This window comes from Bufo gargarizans, chromosome 1 (assembly GCF_014858855.1).
Source record: "Bufo gargarizans isolate SCDJY-AF-19 chromosome 1, ASM1485885v1, whole genome shotgun sequence".
In the NCBI taxonomy this organism is placed as follows: domain Eukaryota; kingdom Metazoa; phylum Chordata; class Amphibia; order Anura; family Bufonidae; genus Bufo; species Bufo gargarizans.
Genome location: NC_058080.1, coordinates 75,876,647 through 75,901,910, shown reverse-complemented (window position 1 = coordinate 75,901,910; position 25,264 = coordinate 75,876,647). Strand labels below are relative to the sequence as shown.

General features: G+C 44.8%; 1 protein-coding gene across 1 annotated transcript in view; it reads left to right on the top strand.

Moving 5' to 3' along the window:
• Positions 1–1,346: 1,346 nt before the first annotated feature.
• BOD1L1 (biorientation of chromosomes in cell division 1 like 1) overlaps positions 1,347–25,264 on the top strand; it is a 52,964-nt gene continuing 29,046 nt past the window's right edge. Inside the window, 10 exon segments of the mRNA XM_044296479.1 lie at positions 1,347–1,552; positions 5,297–5,421; positions 7,335–7,525; positions 9,198–9,809; positions 12,772–12,921; positions 15,829–15,998; positions 17,738–17,852; positions 19,272–19,404; positions 20,244–20,322; positions 22,825–25,264. Coding sequence (XP_044152414.1) covers positions 1,436–1,552; positions 5,297–5,421; positions 7,335–7,525; positions 9,198–9,809; positions 12,772–12,921; positions 15,829–15,998; positions 17,738–17,852; positions 19,272–19,404; positions 20,244–20,322; positions 22,825–25,264 — 4,132 coding nt within the window. The 5' untranslated portion in view covers positions 1,347–1,435.

Genomic DNA, 25,264 nt, shown 5'->3' with positions numbered 1-25,264 from the left:
AACAGACCCCGTTCTGACAAACCTTCTTCCAGACTATCCAGCAATAACGTTCAGACGGGGGCGCAGCATAGGCGACACATTGGTCCACAGCCACTTTGAAGCCCCCACCAGAAGTACCTGGTTGCTGGATAGGAGACTAGGCACCTACAGATGCGATAAATGCAAGGCATGCCCCTCTATTTCAGTGAGTGACACTTTTTCAAATAGCGCCCAAGAACGGACCTATACAATGCACTCTTTTTGCCAACTGCAATACTGTAGGTCTAGTGTACTTGGCTCATTGCGAATGCGGAATGAAATATGTGGGTAAGACCTGCAGAGCCTTTAAGAAAATAATCTTGGAGCATATTGGAGATGTTCGCAATAAACGCGACAAACCGTTCTCAAGGCACGGTCTACTCCATCATGGAGGAAATGTTAAGACACTACGATTCTCCGTGAATGATACTATAAAACATTCCATCAGGGGAGGAGACTTCGATAATATCCTAAAACAAAAGGAGTCCAGGTGGATACATGTGCTAAATACGATTTCGCCCTGTGGTCTTAATGAAGAAATTTACTTCTCATGTTTCTTGTAGCCGGTCAACCATAGTATCTTACTGAGTGGGTAATATATCGGTCCCAGGTCAAATCTTATGGCAATTCCCATTACTGGGTACTCTTTACCCCCTCTACTGTTTGCTTGTACCCTTCATAATTGACTGTAATTCAATATGGGTCTTACTAAGATCTGCTACCTAAGGTGGGCCATACATTTTTCCTTCCCTCTTTTCCTCCTTATATTATGGGTGGCACCGGCCCTGCCTAGGGTGAGAATCAGGGAAAGATCCCCCATCAGACTATCACCATCCTGCCTAGAAATCCGCCCTATCCGGTGTTATGGAATACGAATGACTGCTGTACTCACACAGCTTTTCTTTTGATTTAATATTTCTTTTGTGTTTTGCATATTTTGTGTTGGGTAATTTTAGCGCTTTGATTAAAAGCTACGTTTTTGAACTTGAAAAATTTGAATAAAGAAAGAATTTAAACAGATCTGTAATTATCTCGCACTGATCCTGCGCACAGCCTATATTATATATTACTGGTATGGATGCAATAACTGAGACCTATCATTAGAGGTCGCACCTGTACGCTTATCACTCTCAAATTACTGCGCATGCGTACGCTATAACCCATTCGACCACTAGAGGTCGCTAAACCCATCAGTCCTCCTACGTCTTTACCATGAGCCGACTCCACCACTAGATGTCGCTGCCTCTCTACACTCACCGTCAGCGCGCACACTGGTCCCGCTTTCTTTCAGAAATTGTATTTCCCCCACAACTCCCTAGTGCTTCCGGGTCAGGGGTCGGGTGCGGCGGTTGCGTTTGTTTTGGGTGATGAGTGCAGAGGTGGTCGCTGCTGCCGCCGGGTCACAACAGTGGACATCATGGCCAACCTGCCGCCCGGGGATCCGAAGCTGGTGTCGCTGATCGTCAACCACCTGAAGAGCCAGGGTCTGTTCGATCAGTTCCGCAGAGACTGCCTGGCTGATGTGGACACGAAGGTGAGGAGGATGTGGGGTATGGGGTGCAGGACTGCTGCCTGCCTAGTGCCGGGAGGGGGCGCTACAGCAGTCGTATTGTGTGTATGTGTGAATATGGAGGGAGCAGGTGGAGTTTTCATGAGAACAGCGATCAGCCCCCTGTCATCCATTAGGATATGCCCCCCTCCACCATTATACCTGTAGGGGGTATCTTGGCATCACCCAGAACTGCACCTGGTGGGTGAACAATTTCCACAGACCCTGAGCCTGCCCGGCTTGTGTGGATGAGATCAGCGGCTTCTGGACACTTCTGTAGGCGCTTATCTTTAGAGACTGATAGGATGAGGCAGTACTATGTCTGTCTTCTCTATAGGGAGTGATGAGGCAGTACGATGTCGTGTCCTCTATAGGGAGTGATAGGATGAGGCAGTACTATGTTGTGTCTTCTCTATAGGGAATGATAGGATGAGGCAGTACTATGTCGTGTCTTCTCTATAGGGAGTGATGAGGCAGTACTATGTTGTCTTCTCTATAGGGAGTGATGAGGCAGTACTATGTTGTCTTCTCTATAGGGAGTGATGAGGCAGTACTATGTTGTCTTCTCTATAGGGAGTGATGAGGCAGTACTATGTCGTGACTTCTCTATAGGGAGTGATGAGGCAGTACTATGTTGTGACTTCTCTATAGGGAGTGATGAGGCAGTACTATGTTGTGTCTTCTCTATAGGGAGTGATGAGGCAGTACTATGTTGTGTCTTCTCTATAGGGAGTGATGAGGCAGTACTATGTCGTGTCTGTCTCTATAGGGAGTGATGAGGCAGTACTATGTCGTGTCTGTCTTCTCTATAGGGGGTGATGAGGCAGTACTATGTCGTGTCTTCTCTATAGGGAGTGATGAGGCAGTACTATGTCGTGTCTTCTCTATAGGGAGTGATGAGGCAGTACTATGTCGTGTCTTCTCTATAGGGAGTGATGAGGCAGTACTATGTCGTGTCTTCTCTATAGGGAGTGATGAGGCAGTACTATGTCGTGTCTTCTCTATAGGGAGTGATGAGGCAGTACTATGTCGTGTCTTCTCTATAGGGGGTGATGAGGCAGTACTATGTCTGTCTGAAGCAGGCCTAGGGGTGTATTGAGTGCGTCCCACCTCTGTGCCCTAATACAACAGCGGGCTCCTCCTCTGACATGGATCTGGCGACCGCCAGAGACAGAAGTTTCCAGTGATCTCTGTCCGTGTTTCAAGAGGCACAGACCAAAGTAGTGGAACGCCCTGAGTTTCTCCACACGGACCAAGAGAAAACTGAGGCGTGCGTGGTCATTGCATTTAGACCTATGGCTCTGTGTGCGCAGCACATGGATAAAGACTTTGGCTGCCTGCATCAGGCCTGGGGATGACTCCCCTCTCCGTGAAGGGAACTTGTCAGGTAATTTCTGCTGCCTGCTGGAGGGAGAGAAGCTGAGCTCTGTCATGTATATAGGTTTATATGATTTGGAGCAGAATAAATCCTGACAGGACTCCTAGGAGAGCCCTGATTACCTTGCCCAAACAGGGTGATAGACCGCGATCCCTTTATCGGGCCTTGTTCACATTTCCGTTTTTCACTGACGTGTGCTGTCTGCATTTTCCACAGACAGCACACGCACCCATTGATTTAAATGTGTTTGTTCACATTTCATAATTTTTTTACTGACCACGGGTCAGTAAAAAAAAAATCACGGAGACGTGCACTACTTTGATCCGTGATGTGGACCAAGCATGCCCGTTGAAGTCTAATAACCCGTGGAAATAATAGACACAACATGGACAACGTCCGTGGTGCGCCCGTTTTTCATGGAAGACAGAAAATGCTCTTGAAATTAATTTTCAGCCGAGCAACGTCCATGAATTATGGATGAGACATGGACCCATTACGGATCCTTCACGGCTGATACACGGACACTTTTTTTTCACGGACGTGGCACTGACACGGAACTGTGGACAAGGCCTCAGTGTGTACAAAGACGACTGTCAGTCACTGTGTGAGCACCATAATCAGGAGTCTTGGGCTACTTTCACACTAGCGGCACGGACCTCCGGCAGGCTGTTCCGTCGGGTGAACAGCCTGTCGGATCTGTCCTGCCGCTAGTGACCATGTGCCCCCGGACTGCTGCTCTGTCCCCATTGGCTATAATGGGGGCGGTGCGGAGGCACGGCAGCGCACAGGGTGAGAGGCTGCTGGAATAAATGTCGGACATGTCGTAGTTTTATTCCGGCAGCCTCTCGCCGTGCCTCCGCCGGAACTCCGCACTGCCCCCGTTATAGTCAATGGGGCCGGAGCGGCAGGACGGATCAGACAGGCTGTTCACCCGACGGAACAGCCTGCCGGAGGTCTGTGCCGCTAGTGTGAAAGTAGCCTTAAGCTGGCTTTAGAAGTGGTGGTGGGAAGCGTTACTTCCCGACAGTCAGCTGCTCGTTAAGTGGAGGTGAAGCGCTGCATGTACATGCACTGATCTCCTCCACAGTATGATGGCTATAGTGATCGTTTGTCCTCATACAGAATCATTGTTTCTGAGCAGCAGATCTCGGTTTAGACCACATGATCTGGTGCCGGCATGAACGACAGGATCACCCGATGACTGAACGTTTCGCTCATTCATCGGGTGTTCGTGGCACATTTAGATGGGCAGCTTGTCCGGAACGAGCGTTCGCAAGAACATTCATTCCTGATAATCGGCCTGATTATTGCGCCGTCTAAATCTACCTTTACTGTCTGTCCATATTCACTCTGCTCCAAACCTTCTAAGCCTATAAATGACCGACCTCAGCTTCTCTCCCTCCATCACGTCCTGTAGGGCAGCAGACATCGCCCGTCAGGTTCCCCTTAAGCCGCACTTGTAGCCAACTTTTGAACGGAAGTGATGTGCAGAAGAACAGACCTCGCTTGACAATAGGCTGACTGTTTCAAAGTGTTTTCTCACCGGGTTATGCTAGGCCTCCGGTGCTCCAGCTGTTCAGAAACTACAACTCCCAGAATGCTTCATTCACTTCTGTGGCAGTTAGAAGAACAGGCGAGCATGTTTGCATGCTGGGAGTTGTAGTTTCACGGCAGCTGATCCCTGTGCTAGGATATGTCAGCAGGTATTGATTGTTGGGCTGCCTGGACCCCAGTGATCATTAGAATGAAAGTTTGCAGCAGTGTTTTTCCCTGCACACCAGGCGACTAGGCCCACCACTTCCAATCACATTATCCCCCAAAATTGATACTCGCAGATGTCTGCATTATAGGGCTGCATCTTTCCCTTGTCTTAGAGCAGATTTTATTTCCGAATTCTACACTGATATTTCATTGTTCAGTTGCTAATGTCATGTTGCCACCTGTCGAGCACTTACTGCATAGTAGTAGAAGAATGGTGGTTATCCAGGAATTCCGCTCCATGTGCTACTCTCAGCTCATAAAGTGGTAGCCTAACGCTAGAACGAGCCATCACATTATGATCGGTTGGGCTCTGACCCCCAACGATCCAGAGAACGAACCTCAGTGCAACCTGCATTGGTCGTCTGTGAAGTTCCCCCGTTCTGTGAAGATTTTCCACCTTACTTGTCATGAGCCAAACATTTTTTCCTTTCATCGAGAATTAACCCCTATGTGACATAGAAGGCAAAGTGATGCACGTTTTGGAGCTACGGATTTTTTGGGTGCTGTGACGCAGAACTGTGCTGTGGCTGGGTGCATGTATGTTTGTATAACGGGGCTAGCTTTTGACCAAGTCTTCTTTTTCCTTGCAGCCTGCCTACCAAAATCTGAGACAGCGGGTTGACAATTTCGTGTCCAACCACCTGGCAAACCACACGTGGAGTCCTCATCTGAACAAGAACCAGCTGAGGAATAACATCAGGCAGCAGGTGCTCAAGTGAGTACGCAGCTGAGCGCTGATGATCTGTTTCATCTACAGTATGACATTATCAAAGACCCTATACATATCAAAGATCTTTGAGCAGATTGAATTAATGGGCTAGTTCCATCTGGGACATTTATGACAAAGTGATTGGATATGCCGTGAATGTCTGAGGGTTGTGGATCCCTCCTCCGGGACCCGCCTCTATCTCCAGAACGGGGACCCGAAGTGAACGGAGAGCAAGCCGCACAATTGCAGCCACCCCTCCGGCCACCAATGTGGATCTTCTGAGAATAACCAAGCCAATGCTCAGCTATTTTTGGAAATCCCATAGCTGTGAATGGATGGCAGCCGTGTATACACAGCGTGCTCACTGTTCTCTTCGGGCCCCATTCTGAAGATGGTAGCCAGTCCCACATCTGGGATCAACTCCTATCAGACATTTACAGCATATCTTATCAATGTGCTATAGATGTCCCAGATGGGGCAACCGCTTTAATTGCCATAAATTTGTTACGGCCTCTCTATATATAACAAAGGAATTTTGAGAACGGTTAAAGGGGTTTTCTGGGTTCAGGAGATGAGCTGTTCTTTAAGCATTGACTACATGTGAGTGGAGTATAGAAACATTTCCTTGCTCCGGTGCTCCCCCTTGGCTCTGTTCCGGGCATCTCCTCACTATGCTAAACGGAGACTTCCACCTAGCAGTGAGCCTGTTGACGTCACCAGCCCAGATGGGTGGTCTCTAGAGCTGAAGATTGTTTTGGAGGCAAAGTAGCATAGTATCCACCTCCGACAGCGCTAGGGGACCACCCATCTGTGACGTCACCGGGCTCACTGCTAGGCGTAAGTCTCTGCTTAGCACAGTGAGGAGAAGCCCGGTACACCACCGACACAATACAGAGCCTTGCAATGCCGCGTGGCAAGGGAGAGTGTCTGAGCAACAAAATGCTCCTCTAATATGTACTCTACACATAAAGCACAGCCTATACCCATGTTCAGCTCTGAACCCGGAAAACCCTTTTAAGTGTGCTGGAAAGCAGGTCCTCTGTTATGTCTAATATTCAACCATTTAATCAGAGATATTCTGACATTCATGGCTTATCTGGGATATATGATAAATATCTGGTAGCTAGCGGGGCCGGGATGTGTGCTTGACCGTTTCCTTAAATTTTATAGACTTTAGTACAGCACGAATGCCAGGTCCCTCTTCACAGCTGCCAACCACTTTGCATTGCTCTACACTAGTCACAGGACCCTTTTTCTCCCATAGTTGGGACCCCCGCCTGTCAGATGTTTAGGGTGCATCTTTCACATATGCCATAAATGTATATGGTCAGAATACCCCTTTAACACTCAATAGTATTACACATTGCAAGTCCATTAACTAACATGCTTATGTGTCATCATAAAAACCTCTATACTGCCAAGTGCCATCAGCATTAGACGGGTGATAGGGAAAATAGTTAAACCATACATGGCGACCGCATCTCCCACAAGTGCCCTCTGGGCGGTCCCTCATGCTGAAGTGCCCTCCATTCTGTGCATTGAGCGTATCCATAACCCCCTCCCCTCAGTAATGAGTGATGGCTGTAGCAGTCAACCAGGAGTTCCCCTTCCCCCTCCTCATTTCTATAGCTAGAAGGGCAGTGGCAGACCACCGTACCCCTTTTAGTTCATGTCTGCTCCTCTCAACTTCATTGGGGAGATGTGAGAATGTGATGTTAGTAGCTCCTTCCAAATGAAGCCAACCGCAGCAGAAGAGGCACAGCTCTCTGCTCAGCACTGCACCCCCTTCATTCTAGGTTTCAGAAGAGGGTCTCCGTAGACTGACCTCCACCAGTCAAATCAGGAGATTACATCAGGTTGGCTAGCCACATGATTTAGATTGAAATTATTATTATTATTTTTTTCCTACGCTACTCTAGGTCGGGAATGCTTGAGTCTGGCATTGACCGCATTATATCCCAAGTTGTGGACCCAAAGATAAATCACACCTTCAGACCTCAAGTGGAAAAAGTTGTACAAGATTTTTTGGCCACGCTAAACAACAAAGAAGATGCAAATGTGAATCACGAACAAGTGGAAGAGAAAACGGAGTCGTCTCTCGCCATCACTGGTACTTAGGTTTTACTGTTTTCAGGTTGTGGCTGCACATTGCTTCTGTAGTGGCAATGGACTAGTAAATGGCGCTCTTGCAATATGAGATTGCACCAAATCCTGATGGTAGCTTTGCAGGCGCTTATAGACTGTTGGAGAGAAGTGATTGCTGTAAGTTGAGCTAAAGTTCCATGAAATCGTCACTCAGTGCATCCTTGGGTCGCTTTTAGATGGGTATAATATGGGTGCAAGCTTGCATTCATATTACGGATGCAGTTTATGGAACATCAGCGCCATCTGCTGAACTACAAGAGGTCTGAGCGAGTTGTCTGTAAAGCCCTTCTTTTGTCTTAAAGTGGCTTTATGGTCAAGATCATTGTCCAGTCCAGACCTTTTGAAGAAATGGTCTGGGGATAATCAAAAATCTTGGACAACCCCTACAATTGCTTAAAATAATAAAAAAAATCATATACTTCCCCTTATTCCAGTGCCGTTCTCTGTGGTATTGCTGCCGCTGTTTGGTTATGGTATGACACAAGAACGCTGCAGCCAATCACTGTCTACAGCTGAGGGGTCATTGGTTGCAGTGGTGAGATGCCGACTACTGGGACATGCAGGGGTGCAGCACCTGATCCTCAGTCCTAGACTGCCTTAGACAGTGACTGGCTGCAGCGGTCCTATGCCACCTCCCAGATTGTCACTGCTCCCGTTTGCAAGCGAACAGCTTCGACAATACTGCGCCACGGAGAACGGTGCTGGAATGAGCGATGATTGATTGGTTTTGTTATTTTATTTTAAGGTATTGTAGAGGTTGTCTGAGATTTTTTATTATCTCTGACAACCTCTTTAAAGCGGTTTGCTCTAAAAATGCAGCAACCAGGCATTTTCCCTGCAGCGATGATGACGAAGGCTCTGTTCACACTGCCATTATAACAGGAACCATGACAACAGTGCCAGTTCTGTGGTTTGTGTCTACATGGTGATTCTGGTCACGACAGCGGTAGTGCTACCAAAGATCGCTGTGTGGCAGTGCAGCTATTGAAATGAATGGGTTTGCAGCTCGACTTGCACTTGGCCCCGACCACAGAATTACAAGAACTACAGTATGGCGGCACTGTTATCTTTGGTTGTGCAGCAGGTGTTGTGGCCAAGATCGCTGTGTGACCCCAGCCGTATGTGACAGACTCCAGTTGACCCCATTGACTTATAATGGTGTCTGTTGTTTTGACAGGAAGAATTGTGCTACATGCTGCACTTTTCCTCCTGTTACTTCTGACAGAAATGCAAAATGGAGCCTCTGATGGTAGTGTGAAGTTCCATGGTGGTCATCAGGGAGTCCACCAGAGTGGGAGCCACTTGTACAAATCCCCCCACTCTGTTATGACACTAATACAACTTGATGGTGGCCGCTGGATTATCAGATGATCTAAGATGATATCAGATGCCTCTAAGTGTCCTAGAGAAGTGTATGAAGTTCACATGGATGCAGAGACCATCAAGTAATTGTGCGACCAACTGTGACTTCTTATCTCTGCCCAGTTGTCTGGTTCCAGTGTCATTAAATCTCAGAATATCTTACTTTTCTGTACCAGAGGCAATAGCGGAATTATCAGAATTTATGGATTAAAGGATTTATTGGCCATTTATGACTGTCCTAGATGAACTGTTTTGTTTTTCCATCTCTTCCTAAGGTTCTGCATCTATGGTTGGACCCAGCACCAGTGTCGCTAATGACGCAATGTCCATTTTGGAAACCATAAGTTCCTTGAATCAAGAGGCCACGGCTGCCTGGGCCTTGTCGGAGAATTGTAATCCTAAAAACCCTGACAAAATGTCGAGAAAAGCCCCTCCACAGCAGACCTTTGAGGTTTCCACAGAAGAGGCTCTGGAGAACGACAAGCCCGCTCCTGAAGGGCCAAGTGAAAGTAGTGTGGAGCCGCTTATCAAGGCAGAAGAGATGAATGACATCTTGCCTCCAGCCGAGGACATTAAAAATTCAGTTAATGAAGCAATTAGCTCCACGCCGAGCAAAGACACTCCAAACGACACTGACGAGCAGAGAGTGAAATCTGTTGAAAGAGTGGAGAAGAAAATTGAGGTCACTGAGAAATCGGACCGGAAGGAGGAGAATAAAGAAATTAGGACAGAAAAGAGGAACGAACACGTGAAGCGGAGCGATGGCACCACGAGACAGAAGGAAGAGAAGTCCGGGAAGGAGAAGGAAGGGGACACCGAACCTGCTAAATCCAGCAATGCCGAAAAGAGTAGCAGCAAGCAAAGAGCTGCGGACTCTGTGAAGGAAGGTAGGGTCTCGCAGTTTTATATTCCATTCAGGGTGTAGCAGGCCCGTCATGTCTAGCATCTTATGGTTGGGTCTGGGTTTCAGACATTTATGGACAATGTCAACTGAAATTTACTGATGTGAGCGCCACTTTAGTGAATTGCCTTACAGGCTATTGCCAGTGTAGGATGTTCACACTGGCTGCAGGTTTTGTCTCGTTTCCGCTGCTTTTTAACACAATAGTGTAGTCTGCTAAACTATCTAGCTGTAAAAAAAAAAATATAAATCTAATATAGAAAGAAGGGAATAGAGGCTCACCCAACTGAAGGTATGGATAGGTGCTCTAGTCACGTATTGACCCACCCATAAAAAAAAAAAAGGGGAAACAAATTGGATATAGAATGTAGCAGCTGGCACTCAACCTTTGGCACCACGCATTAGTATTCTGAGGATATACATAATTCGATTTTTATTCGCAAACTAAAAATGTGGATAAATACTAGTAGCACATATATAATGTTTCATACAATAATGCCGTGCATAAAGTCGCATATGTAAAATCGCACACCAACATTAATTGTAGTCCCAATTGCCTATGCCTTTTTTTTTTTTTTTTTTTTTTTTTTTATTACATACGATTTTACATATGCGACTTTATGCACGGCATTATTGTATGAAACATTATATATGTGCTGCTAGTATTTATCTACATTTTTACTTTGCGAATAAATCAAATTATCTATATCCTCAGAATACTAATGAGTGGTGTCAAAGGTTGAGTGCCAGCTGCTACATTCTATATCCAACAATATAAATCTGCGGGTAGAAAACATGGATTGAAAGGAAAAGTTCATATAAGTAATGGACCTGTGAGAAAAGACGCCATGGAGGGAATTTATCACATTTTTTTGCAAATTTTGTGCCATTAAAAAGTCAGATTTTGGCGCTGAGACTTCTACAGCAATGGGAATCATTTTCTATGTTGTTCCTTTTGCACATGCGTTTGAAAAGGGTTATTATTCATTCACTATATGGACCCCTGACCATCAGACATACGTGAGCTGCTGGATATCCCATTCCAAAATCACGTGAGACAGAGTTACATAGATACACAGGTCCATCAAGTCCAACCTATAATCCTACTGTGTGGATTCATGAGCTATGAGGCATTGTCAGTTACCATTTATTAGGGGGGAGGGGGTATTTCGTCCGGGCTCCAAATAAATCCCTGGATCCACACCCCATCCCCAGACACCTATTAGGCCCCCTGTTTGCAGTTAGAACAGCTTCCATTCTTTAGGGGCGGAGGTCTAGAAGATTTTCAGCTCAGCCCAAAGAGCATTTGTGGGGTCGGGCACTAATGTTAGATCAGTCTGCATTCCCAGAGGTATTAGATGGGCTAAAGTCAGGGATCTGTTCATCTCCTCAGGTTCCTCCACCCTAGATTCATCAGATTGAAGCATACAATTGTGTAAAGTGTATTTGTATGCCGTACACCTGTCACCTCTTAACTACATGTATCCCCCTTGGAGAATTTTCTTATGAATCTATGTTCTTCCCTTATTCCTGTTAGAAGTCTATGGATAAAGGTACACATGGGTGTTACCAGTGGTGGGCATGTCCTGGCACAGCGTCCTACTGACAGCATCGATTGGACAGTGACAGACTGTGCAGGGACCCCCCCAAAACTGGTAACGCCCATCTGTACCTTTTAGCCATAAACTTCTAGGAAGAATGGAAGAACAGCAATAGTCCTTAGAAGAAATGTTACTGAAACAGACATGTCAAGAGTTCTACTGGATTTTTTGAATTCATGACCTATCCTAAGGATAGGTCATCAGTATCTGATCAGTGGGGGTCTGACACCCGGGACCCCTGCTGATCAGAAGGCACTGGGGCTCGCAGTACATTGTACCATAGCTGTTATTGGTATTGCAGCTCGGCCCCATTTATTTCATTGGGGCTGAGCCGTGCCTAGGCCATGTGACTGATGAACCTCACCATAACCTAGGCAAAGCTGCAGGAAGACTGGTGCTACTGCGAAGGCCGAAGTCTTTTCAAACAGCTGATCGGCGGAGGTCCCGGGTGTCGGACCCCCACGATCAGATACTGATGACCTATCCAAAAGATAGCCCATCAGTAAAAAAAATCCCTGAAAAGCCATGTAACATTGCCCTTCACTGGAAAGAAATGGCCCTGGAAAACAATTCCCCGCCATTATTCCTCCACCACCAAAATTTTACATCTGCGTTTTGGTTTCAGGTTTTGAGATCCGACAGAGGGTCTCAAAACCTGACCAAAACAGTTCCGTTTTGATTACACTTCAGGATGCATCCATTCCGTTAGGATGTGGTTGTATGAAATCAAAACGGAACAAACCAGATCCGTCACTAAATACATTGAAAGTCAATGGCTTTTTTTAGGATCCGAAAAAAAACGGATCCTGCACCATTGACTTACATTGTTTTTGGTGACTGATCCGTTTAGTTCCGTTTCAATGACCAGACACAAAACCACAGCTTGCAGCGATTTTGTGTCCGGTCACAAAACAGAAAGCATCCTGATGCATCCTCAACGGATCTCTTTCAATTCAGAATGCATGGGGACAAAACCAAACCGATTTGGCCGGGTTTTGAGATCCTCTGCCAGATCTCAAAAGCAGAAAGCCACAACGCATATCTGAGAGTAGCTTAACTTGCATTCTCTAAGCATCCATCAGACTGCCTCATAGTGAGACGAGATCCTTCACTCCACAGAGCACATTTCCCCACCTGCACTACATAGGTGGCATGCTTTACACCACTCCAGCTGATACTTGGCATTGTGCACCGTGATCTTAGGCTTGTATTTAGCTAGTAAACGATGGAAACCAGTTTGATGAAGCTCCTGACAGTTATTTCCAGGATGTTCAGGTCTATCCAGCAATCAGTTTTTCTCTGTGCCTTATTACAAATCGTCAGTATATTAATGTCACCCTTTTACAGAATGTGCCTTACCTGATTCTGACACGGATGCTTTTTCGGATGTGACGGTCAGCTCTGTGCACACCAGTGACTTATCCTCATTTGAAGAAGACAGTGATGAAGAAGATGCTGTGTCGGAAAGTACAGAAGAGGGCGAAATTACTTCAGATGGTAACTTCTAACTTTGCAAATGAGCGCTTTATGTCGTCCGTTACCATTTGTTTGTCTCTTCGTTTGACTAAGCAGTAGATTCCATTATTTTCGTATGTCAATTATGGCCTTTTCTGGATAAGGTCATCTCGGACAACATGGAGGGAATTTTCTGCAACAATCCGTTTCAGAATCTGCACGTGTTACAAGCTAATTTGGTGCAGACTTGCTCTGTGAAAACCTGCAGTATAAGGCCTCATGCACACGAGCGTTGTTTGTTTCCGTGTCCGTTCCGTATTTTTTGCGGATAGCATGCGTACCTATTCATTTCAATGGGTCAGCAAAAAATGCGGACATCACACCGTGTTGTCCGTTCCGTAGCCCCGCAAAAAAATAGAACATGTCCTATTCTTGTCCGTTTTTAGGCATTGTTACAATGGATCCACAAAAAAAAACTGTTGGCATACCGATGATTTAAACTTTTATATGTGTATTTTTTATTTATATTTTTTTACTTTTAAAGTTATTTTGAAGTGTATTTGTTTTTTCTTTTTAAATTTGGAACAATCAGATTTTTTTTACATCCGTTAATTGTTCAGAATTGCAAATTTCTTATGTTGGCCTGCCCACCTGCTGGCCAAAATAAGATTTGCAGCTTTAATGCCCTGGGTCTCTTCAACGAGACCCAGCGCATTAAATTCAATTACCGGCATCCTCATTGGCCTCAGAGGATGCCGGTAAGAAGCCCGGAAGCGTGAGCTTTCGAGTTTCTCACCCTTTTAGATGTCGTGATCTCACTTGATCAAGGCAACTAAAGGCTTTAATGACCGTGATCGGAATTGCAGGTCGCGGTAATTAACTGTGGGTCTCTGCTGTTTGAAACATGTACGGCACTGGTATAGAAGGGGTTAAAGGGCATCTGTCAGCAGATTTGTACCTATGATACTGGCTGACCTGTTACATGTGAATACATCTGTGTTGGTCCCATGTTCATATATGCCCTCATTGCTGAGAAAAATGATGTTTTAATGTTATACAAATGAGCCTCTAGAAGCCATTGCCATTACTCCTAGAGGCTCAGCTCAGCTCTCTCTGCAACTGCCACACCTTCTGCTCTTTGACTTTAGGAGAAGTCAGGGCTAGGACTGATAACGTTTACACTGCCTGACCCTGTCTATCAAAGAACAGAGGGCAGTGGAAGAGAGAGCAGAGCCTCTAGGTGTAATGGTAACGCCCCCATTGCTCCTAGAGGCTGATTTGCATATGTTATAACATCATTGTTCTCAGCAATGCGGGCACATATGAACTTGGGACCAACACAGATGCCAAGTGCAAATGTAACAGCCAGGATCATGGGTACAAATCTGCTGACAGATGCCCTTTTATGGTCCATTCACACGTCCAACTGTTTTGCGGTCCGCAAAACACGGACACCGGCCATGTGCGTTCTTTTGCGGCCCCCTTGAAAATTAATGGGTTCGCACCCATTCTGCAAAATTGCGGAATGGATGCAGACCCGTTTTGCGGATGTGTGAATGGACCCTTAATGTAATAAATCGACAGCCATAACCACTACGTCTAAGTGGCCTTCTCTCTTAAAGAGGTTTTCCTGCTTTATTTTTAAAAATTTTCCCTTCCCGTATCTATGGAGTCCATACTCTCTGGCTTTTCCCTGACTCCCTTGCTGTCTTCGCTGGTCTTGGGGATATCCAGAAGTTTGTAGACTGGGACCAGAAGACCAGTGAAGAGACTCGGGGAGCAATAAAGAACTGGCGTGGAGCAGGGTAAGTATAGGTTTTTCCACAGACTGGCGTGGAAATTAAGAAAGTGCTGGAAAACCACTTAAAGGGGTTGTCCAAGTTATATTTATTGATGACCTATCCTCAGGATAGGTCATCAATATCAGATCGGTGGGGGTCCGACACCCGGCACCCCCTCCGATCAGCTGTTTGAAGAGAAGGTGTGCGCGGTGTCAGCGCTGCCTCCCATTCATTTCAATAGGAAGGCTTGGGTGTAATTACACCTGCTCACCACTGCAGATGCAACGGCTAGAAGGTAAACAGTGAGGAGGAGGCAGCGCTGACACCGCGCACGCCTTCTCTTCAAACAGCTGATCGGAGGGGGTGCCGGGTGTCGGACCTCGCCGATCTGATATTGATGACCTATCCTGAGGATAGGTCATCAATAAATATAACTTGGACAACCCATTTAAAGCAAAAGGACTCTTGTTTTAGGATGTTCATGTCCTGAGGGGAAGTCTTTTGATGCCATCTGTTGTACCTGACAAAAGATTTTACAAAGCTACAAAAATATTTCCTTGAAGCGGTTGTCTTGCTTCTGCAAATGGCATTTATCATGTAGAGAAAGTTAATACAAGGCACTTACTAATGTATTGTGATTGTCCATATTGCCTCCTTTGCTGGCTGGATTCCTTTTTTCCACCACATTATACGCTGTGCGTATACAAGGGTTAAGGCCCCTGCAATCCTTGATGTGGTCTGCATGCATAATATAGGAAAAAGCAGAGGCCACAACCCCTGGATATGGGCAGAGTATAATGAGATGGAAAAAACAAATCCAGCCAGCAAAGGAAGCATGGACAATCACAATACATTAGTAAGTGCCTTGTATTCACTTTCTCTACATGATAAATGCCGTTTACCGAAGGGAGACAACCCCTTAAATGAAACCACTTTTATAGGGAATTCAGATTTTACTAATGTGTGAGGATGTATTTCTATATGACAGGAATTCGCATTGGTGTCGGTCACTTATTTCAATGCAGAAATGATCGTCCGTTCCGGTATTGTTCCCCTGTATCTGCCATGTTTATACTGTAATGAGTGCGAGGTGTTGGAATTCCCTCCCTATGTGCCGTGTCAAAGTGCTTAAAATGTGCCGCTAAGTCATTGGGACGTTTTATTTCAGATGAAGAGGTCAAGCTAGACCCCGAGAATAAAGCCAAGTTGTCCGGTGAACCCGGGGAAACCAAGACCAAAGGCACCCGGCACGCCTACGTTCATAAGCCGTTCCTGTACTCCAAATACTACAGCGATTCAGATGATGAACTGACCGTAGAACAGCGCCGGCAGTCTGTGGTGGGTGCATCTCTTACTGTACAATATTTTTACGGGGATGTTTCATCTTCCTCCCCGTTTCCTGGGATCGGTTCAGGTCTTTGGACCTTTGCCGTCCACAATAAATTCATCTTTGTCTCATCACCATTACTCGGGATGGGATATCGGCAATGAGGCGTGCTGCTAGTGGGAGACACTGGCCCCACATCATGCTAAGCATTTTTTACAATGGTCCAGTAGCCATCACCGGTGTGACTTGTAAATCTAGCCCTGAATCGGGTCCTGTGACCTCTAAATGGACTATTCTGCTCAACAGGCCACATGCAGGCAGATCCCGTATATGCACGTGAGCAGAGGTCGCACTGCTTTTTTTCTGAAACAGTAAAAAAAAATCCTCCCCTTACCATTTTTGAGGATTATTTTTAGCCGAGGAGGAGTAGGAAAGTTGCAGTAGTTTCTAATATATCATATGTAGGCCTACATAATTTTAGGGGCTTGTTCAGGTCTGCATTGGAGGATCCATTCGGGGCTTCTGTCACTGATCCTGTTAAAAAGACTGGACAAAAAAGCCTTGCCTGCGAGACATGATCCCGAACGGAACCGGAACCGATTCCATTCTAGTCAGCAGAGTCTTTTCTGGTCAGTTATGTGCGCGGTGCAGCTTTTCCATTATTTCTGTTGAAATGCTCAGTGGATGCACAATAGGAAATTATAGCAAAGTGATAAAGTACGGTCCAATATATTGCGTCTGACTTCCCTGTACTTTATCACTTGGATTCATGCCAGTCCAGACCCCACTCAGGGGCTTAGCCACCCCAGGCAGGCACCCTGTCCACCATTCACTAATGCCCACTGCCCACCAGGAGGCTGCTTACCCCTGTGGGCCACCACTCTGCCAGCCCTGATGCACGAGCCTCCCTTCAGAGCAGAGCACCGAAGGGTCCGGCAGCGCCGCAGCTTCCTTACAAAGCTTCTTGCTGTGCGGAGCATTGTTATTGGATAGTTCAGGCAGCAGCAGTATCGCCTAAGAGCGAGTAATATCAGGTGTCCAGTCCTCAGAGGGTCTCAGACTTGCCTGTTTTAGTACATACTTGTATTTCTCATGAAATAAACCTACTGGAGCTTCTTTTCTTAGAACTGTGTTGTTCCTCTGTTATTCCTACTTTCACTCTGACTACGTTGAGAGACTTGTCAAAGGGGCCTCTCCTTACAGGCTGATACGGTCAGCACTAATTGGACGGCTTCACTGTGTAGGACAGTGGTAATACCCAGGTGTCCGTTCATTCATGCATTTCCAGGAAGAATAACTGAGAAGTGGCACAGAAGGCTTTGTAGCGAATACGGTTATTAAGTAAAACGGGAGAGGTGACGGGTCCCTTGTTTTTGCTTTTTTAAGAGCACAATTCTTTGGTGGAAAACGATTCTATTCATTCACACGGCCTGAACTATGAGCTGAGGAAAGGGCAGGATCTGGGGCTTAAAACATGAATATCTGTAAAGTTTGTAATTCCCTGAGCCTGTGCCTAATCCCTTCACACAGCACGGTGAAGGGGCTCTTGGGTCTCCTAACCCTGGTGGTCACTGACACTTTGCCAGCCTGGAGGACGTTGGATGTCACCTCTACCCATGAATGTGACGTTTTGTTCCTTTCCGATTATTATCAAGCCTTGTAGCGTTCTATATAACCTTGTGCCAGGATATTCTGTAACTTATCACAGAGATTGATCTTCTGGTGCTATCTGTGGATTTTCTTCTTGTAGGCCAAGGAGAAGGAAGAGCGGCTGTTACGGAGACGATTAAAGAGGGAGAGACTGGAAGAAAAGCGCAAACAGAAGGCCTTGGAGAAGAGCAAGGCTTTGAAAATGAAGAATCCTGGTAAACCTCCAAATCTCACACCATAAATCATAATGAATATTAAACTGCTTACTGTTTTCTAGAAGGAGTTGTACTCTTGTGCATGTGAAGTGTATATACATGTATGCATACATATGCCAGCCATTGAAATGAATGATATTCGATTTGAAGCATGGATATGACTGGTCCAGCAGAGCGTAAGCCTATCTACAGATGTTCCCCATTGTATCACGTAGAGGGGGTTCCAACTAGAGGACTTTCATCTATATCTATATGTCTGAATAGGGCCTATGGACAGGGGCTGGGTTGATGGGGCAACCCCTTTTAAGATATTGTCAAGTGTTACTAGCTTTCCAAGTGTCTCATAAAGACACAAGTAGCGGAGTTATAGAATATTGACTTACACAAAGGGCAAAAACCCCTAAAATGTAACTTTTAATAGTAGAATATAAAATATAATTAACCCTCACATAAAGACGATGGCTTATAATAATCACAAGTCCACAGAAAAACTAGTGACACGATATACTAGATGTACCAAGATGGCTACTAGCGATATATTTGGAACAAGTAAATAGGATTATCTAGGGCATAATATATCATACACGTAAACAGTGCGGGCCACGTGGTGCGGTTACTCACAATTCCCGTGATTTTTTGTGTGATGAAGTAACTCACGGTTACTGTGATTTGGGAAGATAACCCCCACCGGGTTGGATGTCTTGTCCCTGGGTGTCCCTTTTGATGGTGTTACTTGATGGATAGATCCACGGTTTCGTCGCTCTTTCTTCTCACTGTGTAGATGCAGCACCCACACGATATCTGCTGTAGACATCCAGTTTCAGGATTTCATTCACCGATTCAGAACATGACGCCAGATCCTCTTAGATAAGTGCAAAATGGCTTACCCGAGAGGATCTGGCGTCATGTTCTGCGTCGGTGAATGAAATCCTGAAACTGGATTCTACAGCAGATATCGTGTGGGTGCTGCATCTACACAGTGAGAAGAAAGAGCGACGAAACCGTGGATCTATCTATCAACACCATCAAAAGGGACACCCAGGGACAAGACATCCAACCCGGTGGGGGTTATCTTCCCAAATCACAGTAACCGTGAGTTACTTCATCACACAAAAATCACGGGAATTGTGAGTAACCGCACCAAGTGGCCCGCACTGTTTACATGTATGATATATTATGCCCTAGATAATCCTATTTACTTGTTCCAATTTTATCGCTAGTAGCCATCTTGGTACATCTAGTCACACTACTTTTTTCTGTGGACTTGTGATTATTACAAGCTATCGTCTTTATGTGAGGGCTAATTATATTTTATTTTATACTATTAAAAGTTAAATTTTAGGGGTTTTAGCTTTCCAAGTGCTGTAAATGAGATGAATAAAATTTTTATTTATTTATTTTTTATCATTTTAATTGCAGGAGGAACAAGCGCTACCGATAAACCTTCCAAAGATCTGAAGTCAAAGTCCAGCAGCATAAAAGAAGTGCTCAAAGAACAGATGTTTTTAGAGAAAAAAGTTGCACTGAGCAGGAAAAAGAAGAGTGAACTGAGGTATGATGCGTTACGTTTACTACAGTTCTCATTTTCTTTGTAGACAGGGGTTTTCATTGAACAAGACGTGAAGCTCCACATTGCTTTAAGAGAATTATATTAGCAATTCCCTTAAGGCCTCTTTCACACAAACGATACAGATTGCATCAGGATGCCCTCAGTGAAACTCGCACCATAAGCAAGTTCATTCAGTTTTGTCTGAAATTACGTTCAGTGTCTTTTCAATGTCCGTTTTTTCCACGCTGGGACATCCAGCTTTGATGCGTTTTTCACGCAAGTGGAAAAAATAATATATAATTTACAAACAACATCCACTAGCAACCATCAGTAAAAAGCGCATTGCACCCGGATTATATCCGGATTCAATGCGTTTTTCACTGAAGCCCCATTCACTTCTATAGGGCCAGGGCTGCGTAAAAAAGCACAGAATATAGAACATGCTGGGATTCTCACATAACGCAAAAATGATGCGTAAAAGACGATGCTCATGTGCACAGACCCATAGACATGGATCAGTATTCAGTGCAGGTGCTATGTGTTCACTTCATACATTGCACCTGCGTGGAAAACTCGCTCCTTGTGTGAAAGGGGCCTTATAGATATTCATGTCTTTTCATGATCTGTGGCCTTGTGTTTTTATGGTCACAGGTTCAACGGTAACTTTGGGTAATTTACTGTAAGGGGTTTGTTGTCCCACTTTTTCCACTCTCATTCAGTCTTAGGAAAGGCCGACACCAGTACAGGTTAAATGAATTGATATTTGTATTTATTCTTAAACTATGTCCTAACCTTTTATTTTGACTTTTATGGAACATAACCATTTCATTGGTTCTATATAGAACTGATCCTACCAGCAGTCTGAAGTTAAAGAGTGAACTTCACGATGAAGATTCAAGGGATACACAAAAGTCGAATGAGGTGGGTAGTGCAATAGCTGGATGGATGTTCCTGTGTATTGATAAGTCATTAATAAATGATCAGAAGGGCAGTGTCTTATGTAACTGTTTTAGTTTATAGTTTATTTTTAATGTAGGTTTAAACATTTTTGTAATATTATTAGGGAAATGTTTTTTGTACTAGAGAACAGGGTGTAAAGAGTCTCCTTAGTAATGCAATCTAACTGAGCACTGCTGAGGACAGTCCATCGTCAACACTCTACTGATCGCTGAAGACAACGGTGTACATACTCACAGTTGTCTTACTCTCTGCTTCTGTCTCTCTGCCCCCATTTCTGCCTCACTTTATGTGAAACAATCACAGAAAAAGATACAAAACATCCTGCATGATATAAGAACTGAATATGCGGATGTACATGGCAACATTTAATAGGAAAGAAATTACAGAAAATAATGCGATAACACAAGAGATGCAAACATTATACATCTGAGACTCTCAGCGAATATATATTTTGATGAAAACACATCTGTGCCCACCTACCAGCGACAATTTGGTCTTAGTCCGGCAGGTCCTACTCTAAACCTACCTTTGCCATTGGGCATCTATGTTCAGGAGAGCAGACTCTGCACATATAGTGTGCTGCTCCTAGTCACCTCTATGTGCATCCAGCAACCGATGAGAGGAGGAGGAGCGCGCCCAGCTATATGTACCGCCTAATCAAAGTCTCATAGGTGGGGCAAAAAGCGCACAAGAATGCTACTCGCCACACAATAGGAGCGTATTCACACTTGAAGGTGCCACTCCTTCAAGCACATAAATTGATCAAAAATCATAGAAAAAAGATGCAAACCATCCTGCACGATATGATAACTGAATATGCGGATGTACATGGCAACATTTATAAGGAAAAAATCACGGAAAATCACATTATTTAGTTCAGTTCTAACCACTGGCAGCTCTGCTAGTTTAGCTCTCTTCCCTGTGCTTCTCTCTATCGTAACAGTGCATGAAGCAGACAGTAAGTATACAGTAACAGAGCACGCTTACTGTTAGCGAAGAACACTGCAGGGCCGCTCGTATACCTATCTTCCCAGCTCTAAAAGGCACACTGGGAAGAGCCCGAGAGGAGCACTACAGCATTCTGCATGAAAGTGTGCTTTATTACTGTATACGCTGGCAGTCCCGTTCACCACTCTCTTCATTGCGTTTACGGTGAGAAGCTCAGAAAAACCACCTAAACTAGCCAAGCTCACACCAAACCCGCGCTGCTTATATTTAGGGAAATGCATTTACATGGAAGAAAAAAAGCCTACACCACCTCTTCCTCAGACAACTTCAATCCTTCATTGTCCTCTTCGTAATCAATCGCCAGTACCGGTGACCTGGAGTGGCTTCTTCAACTGGTGCACTTGTTAATGGGCTAGATAAAGGATTAGCAAGCTGCCAGGAGTTGCTGCCAGCAGCAAATCAGTTAGGCAGGGACACAGCAGAGACAGGGCTCATATAGGCAGGCAGGACCTGGGGTAACAAGACAAGAGGCAGGCCGAGGACCTCTGTATGTTACACACAGACATCTTCAGCATTCAGTACACACTGAAGATGGACTCTTTTTAGCAACGCTCAGCTAGAGCTTTACTTAAGGAGACTCCACACCTTGGTTTCTAGTAAAAAAAGAAACCCCTTTCAGCAAGAAAGTATATCCTAAAATATTCATAAAGATGAGGTATTTTTTTCTCTCAAACTAGGTATTACATTAGGTTTATCTCTGCATACAATAGTAACCTATGGAAAAAGATGCATTATACCAATAGGTATTCTAGGTGGTATTTGTGGAATAGATGAAGCTATAAAGGGATTTCCGAGACCCGAAAAAAATGTAGGTAAGGCTACTTTCACACTTGCGGCAGGACGGATCCGACAGGCTGTTCACCATGTCGGATCCGTCCTTCCGCTATTTCGCCGTGCCGTCGGACCGCTGCTCTGTCCCCATTGACTATAATGGGGACGGAGCTCCAGCGGTGCACGGCAAAAGCCGCCGGACTAAAGTCGGACATGCAGTACTTTTTAGTCCGACGGCTTTCGCCGTGCTGCGCAGGAGCTCCGTCCCCATTATAGTCAATGGGGACGGAGCGGCGGCACGGCGAAATAGCGGCAGGACGGATCCGACATGGTGAACAGCCTGTCGGATCCGTCCTGCCGCAAGTGTGAAAGTACCCTAAATGTGGAAGTATTATAAAATAACAAAAGCCTTACCTGTCCGAGCTCCTGCTGCATTTGTAATTTCCGACTACCACATGAGAACGTTGCACCAATCACTGGCCTCAGCTGTCACGTGGGGTCGTCGGGTATGTCTTTTCTGCAGCAACGGTGGGATAACCGGACAAGTGAGTTTAGTACATTCTGTTCCTACATTTTATGGGATCTCTGAAAATCTCTTTATTTGCTACATTACTGGTAGAACACAGTGGAATTATTTGCATTATTAAATGAAAGGTTTATTATTTTTTTGCTTATCTCTGCTAGTCACTGGACAGATCTTCCTCATCCACAAGAGAACCCAAGTCTAATACAAGGACTGATGCTAGCAAAGCATCGAGAAAACTGCAAGAACCCACCGAGCATAGTAAAAATGATTCAAGAGGAGACAAAGAGTTTAAGAAGAAAACAACATTTTTAGAAAAAATGCAAGAGAATGAAACATCAGATACTAGGAAACATGTAGAGAGATTAGACTCCACTTCTGAGGATTATCCAAAGCCTAAAAATGTAAGCAAATCTGAAAAACATACAAAAAAGGATAGTAATGAAGGAGATCCACAGAATGCCAAGAGCACTTTAAGGAAGGAATCAAAGCCTCCTAAGCATGAGCGTGAGAGGACTTACTCAGAGGAGCGTATATCCTCAAAGCATAGACACAAGTCGGATGGTATACATAGACCAGCAACAGATGAGTCGGATTCTCAAAAATCTAAGAGGACTTCAAAAGAGGAAGAACAGTTGAGTAAGCACAATCAAAGTAAATCAAGTTCAGAGGAGCGAAACGATCGGAAAAATAAGCAAAAAACCGATGGAAAGTCTTCGTCATCCAGCAAAGATGAGAGATCATCTGATCATTCAAGCAAAATAGATGGAATTAAAAGAGAGAGACATGGGTCCACTGAAAAGTCCAGACCTGAGAACCGGAATAAGAGATTAGCTGGTGATTCAAGACAACACAGAGAATTGAAAAGGTCACACAGTTCATCAGAGAAAAAATCCAAGTCTTCACCTGTTGATAAGAATGAAGCTGATTCTGCTAACTCTGATAATTCCAGGCAGGATGAAAGTGTTAAAGACAAAAGGAGAACCCACAGTTCTTCTGAAGAAAAGACTCATGCCAAAGCAAAGTTTAAAAGCAGTAGTAAATCACCTAAACAGAATGACCAGGAAGATGCAAACCAAAAGAGTGAAAAAGAGAGGATTGTGGTGGAAGGATCCACAGAGAAGTATCAAAAATCGAAATCTGAAGATAAAGAAGATGAGCGAAAGGAAAATCCTGTTCCTCAGAGTTCAAGCAGCACAGCAAAAGATGCCAGTCACAAGTCCAAACATAGCGATAAATCGAAGGAAAGGGCTCGGCCGGACAGCAAGGATCGTGACTCGCCTAAGGTGGATAAGAAATATTCTGGTGAAATCTCGAAAGCAAAGCATAGTCATAAGGATGAGAGGCGAAAGAGTGAAGGTGGCAAATTGGAAGAACGATCCTCTAAGTATACAGAAGAAAAGAAACTCCAAGACCGTTCAAGCAGCTCAGATCGGAAGTCAAGTAAAAAGTCTGTGTCTGAGCATAGAAGTGAAAGCTTTAAAGGCAGCAGTACTAAAAAGGGATTGAAATTAGACAACGAAACTGACACTCAAAGTATTGCTACAGGCAGCGAGCCAAAAGATGTTGAACGACAAAGAGAGAACAAAAAGGCTGGGAAAACACAAACGGAGAGCACCGAAAAGGCCAATAATGAAGCTGCAGAATCCATACTAAGTCTTGGGAACTCGAGCTTTTATTCTGTCACAGAAGCTACTACCTCAAAGAAATCGATCATGCTCAAACCCAAGACAAAACATGGAAGCAGTGATTCAAGGGATAGTAGTGGTGCCATTAAAACTATGACTGCTTCATTACAAAATACAGCTTCTAATGACTCCAGTACATCATCTGAACCATCTGTAGACAATAGTGAACGTAATAAAATGAACCTGCTAAGTTCACAAAACCCTGTTGCTATCCAAAGTGAGAATGATGCAGGAATCCCAGCCAAGAAATCAAGGAATCCAGGTTATGAAATTGGTGTCAGAAGTCACTTGCAACCTAGAGAGTTAGAAAATTCTGCTCAGGGGCAAAGTGAATCTGCTTCCGAACCCAGTAATATTGACAACTCCAGTCTGTCTCCTGATGACGTGTACTCTGAAATTACAGATTCCAATGATGGGGAGATTTCCACAAGTGACCTTGCTGAAGAGGATGGAAAATGCACGAAAGACGGGATTAAGAAGGAAAATGCAACCATTTCAGTTCAGATTGATTCTTTGGAACATGATAATCTTGTCACTGGTAATAATGTAGAAAGGGAAGCATCTGCTATGGATATTGATACATCCGAAATTGAAAGTTTTGAGGGATCTAATGCAGTGGAAGAAGGTTCTGCAGTTGTCCAAAGTGGTTCCTGTTCTGTGAACGTGACTTGCACAGAAAGAAATGTAGGAAGTAGCATAATGGAAGCAATCTGGGGTCAGGGTGGTAGCAATATCTCTGTACTTTCTGGGACTGATAATCAACGTGTAAAGGAAATCGAATGTGAAGATGCTGCTACTTCATCCAGCTCTGTTATAGAAACGACCAACGAAATAAGGCTTCTTGGTGAAGATATGGCCACTTCTTCCAATACCACAATGGATAATAGAACTGATAAAATCTGCATGGAAGTGA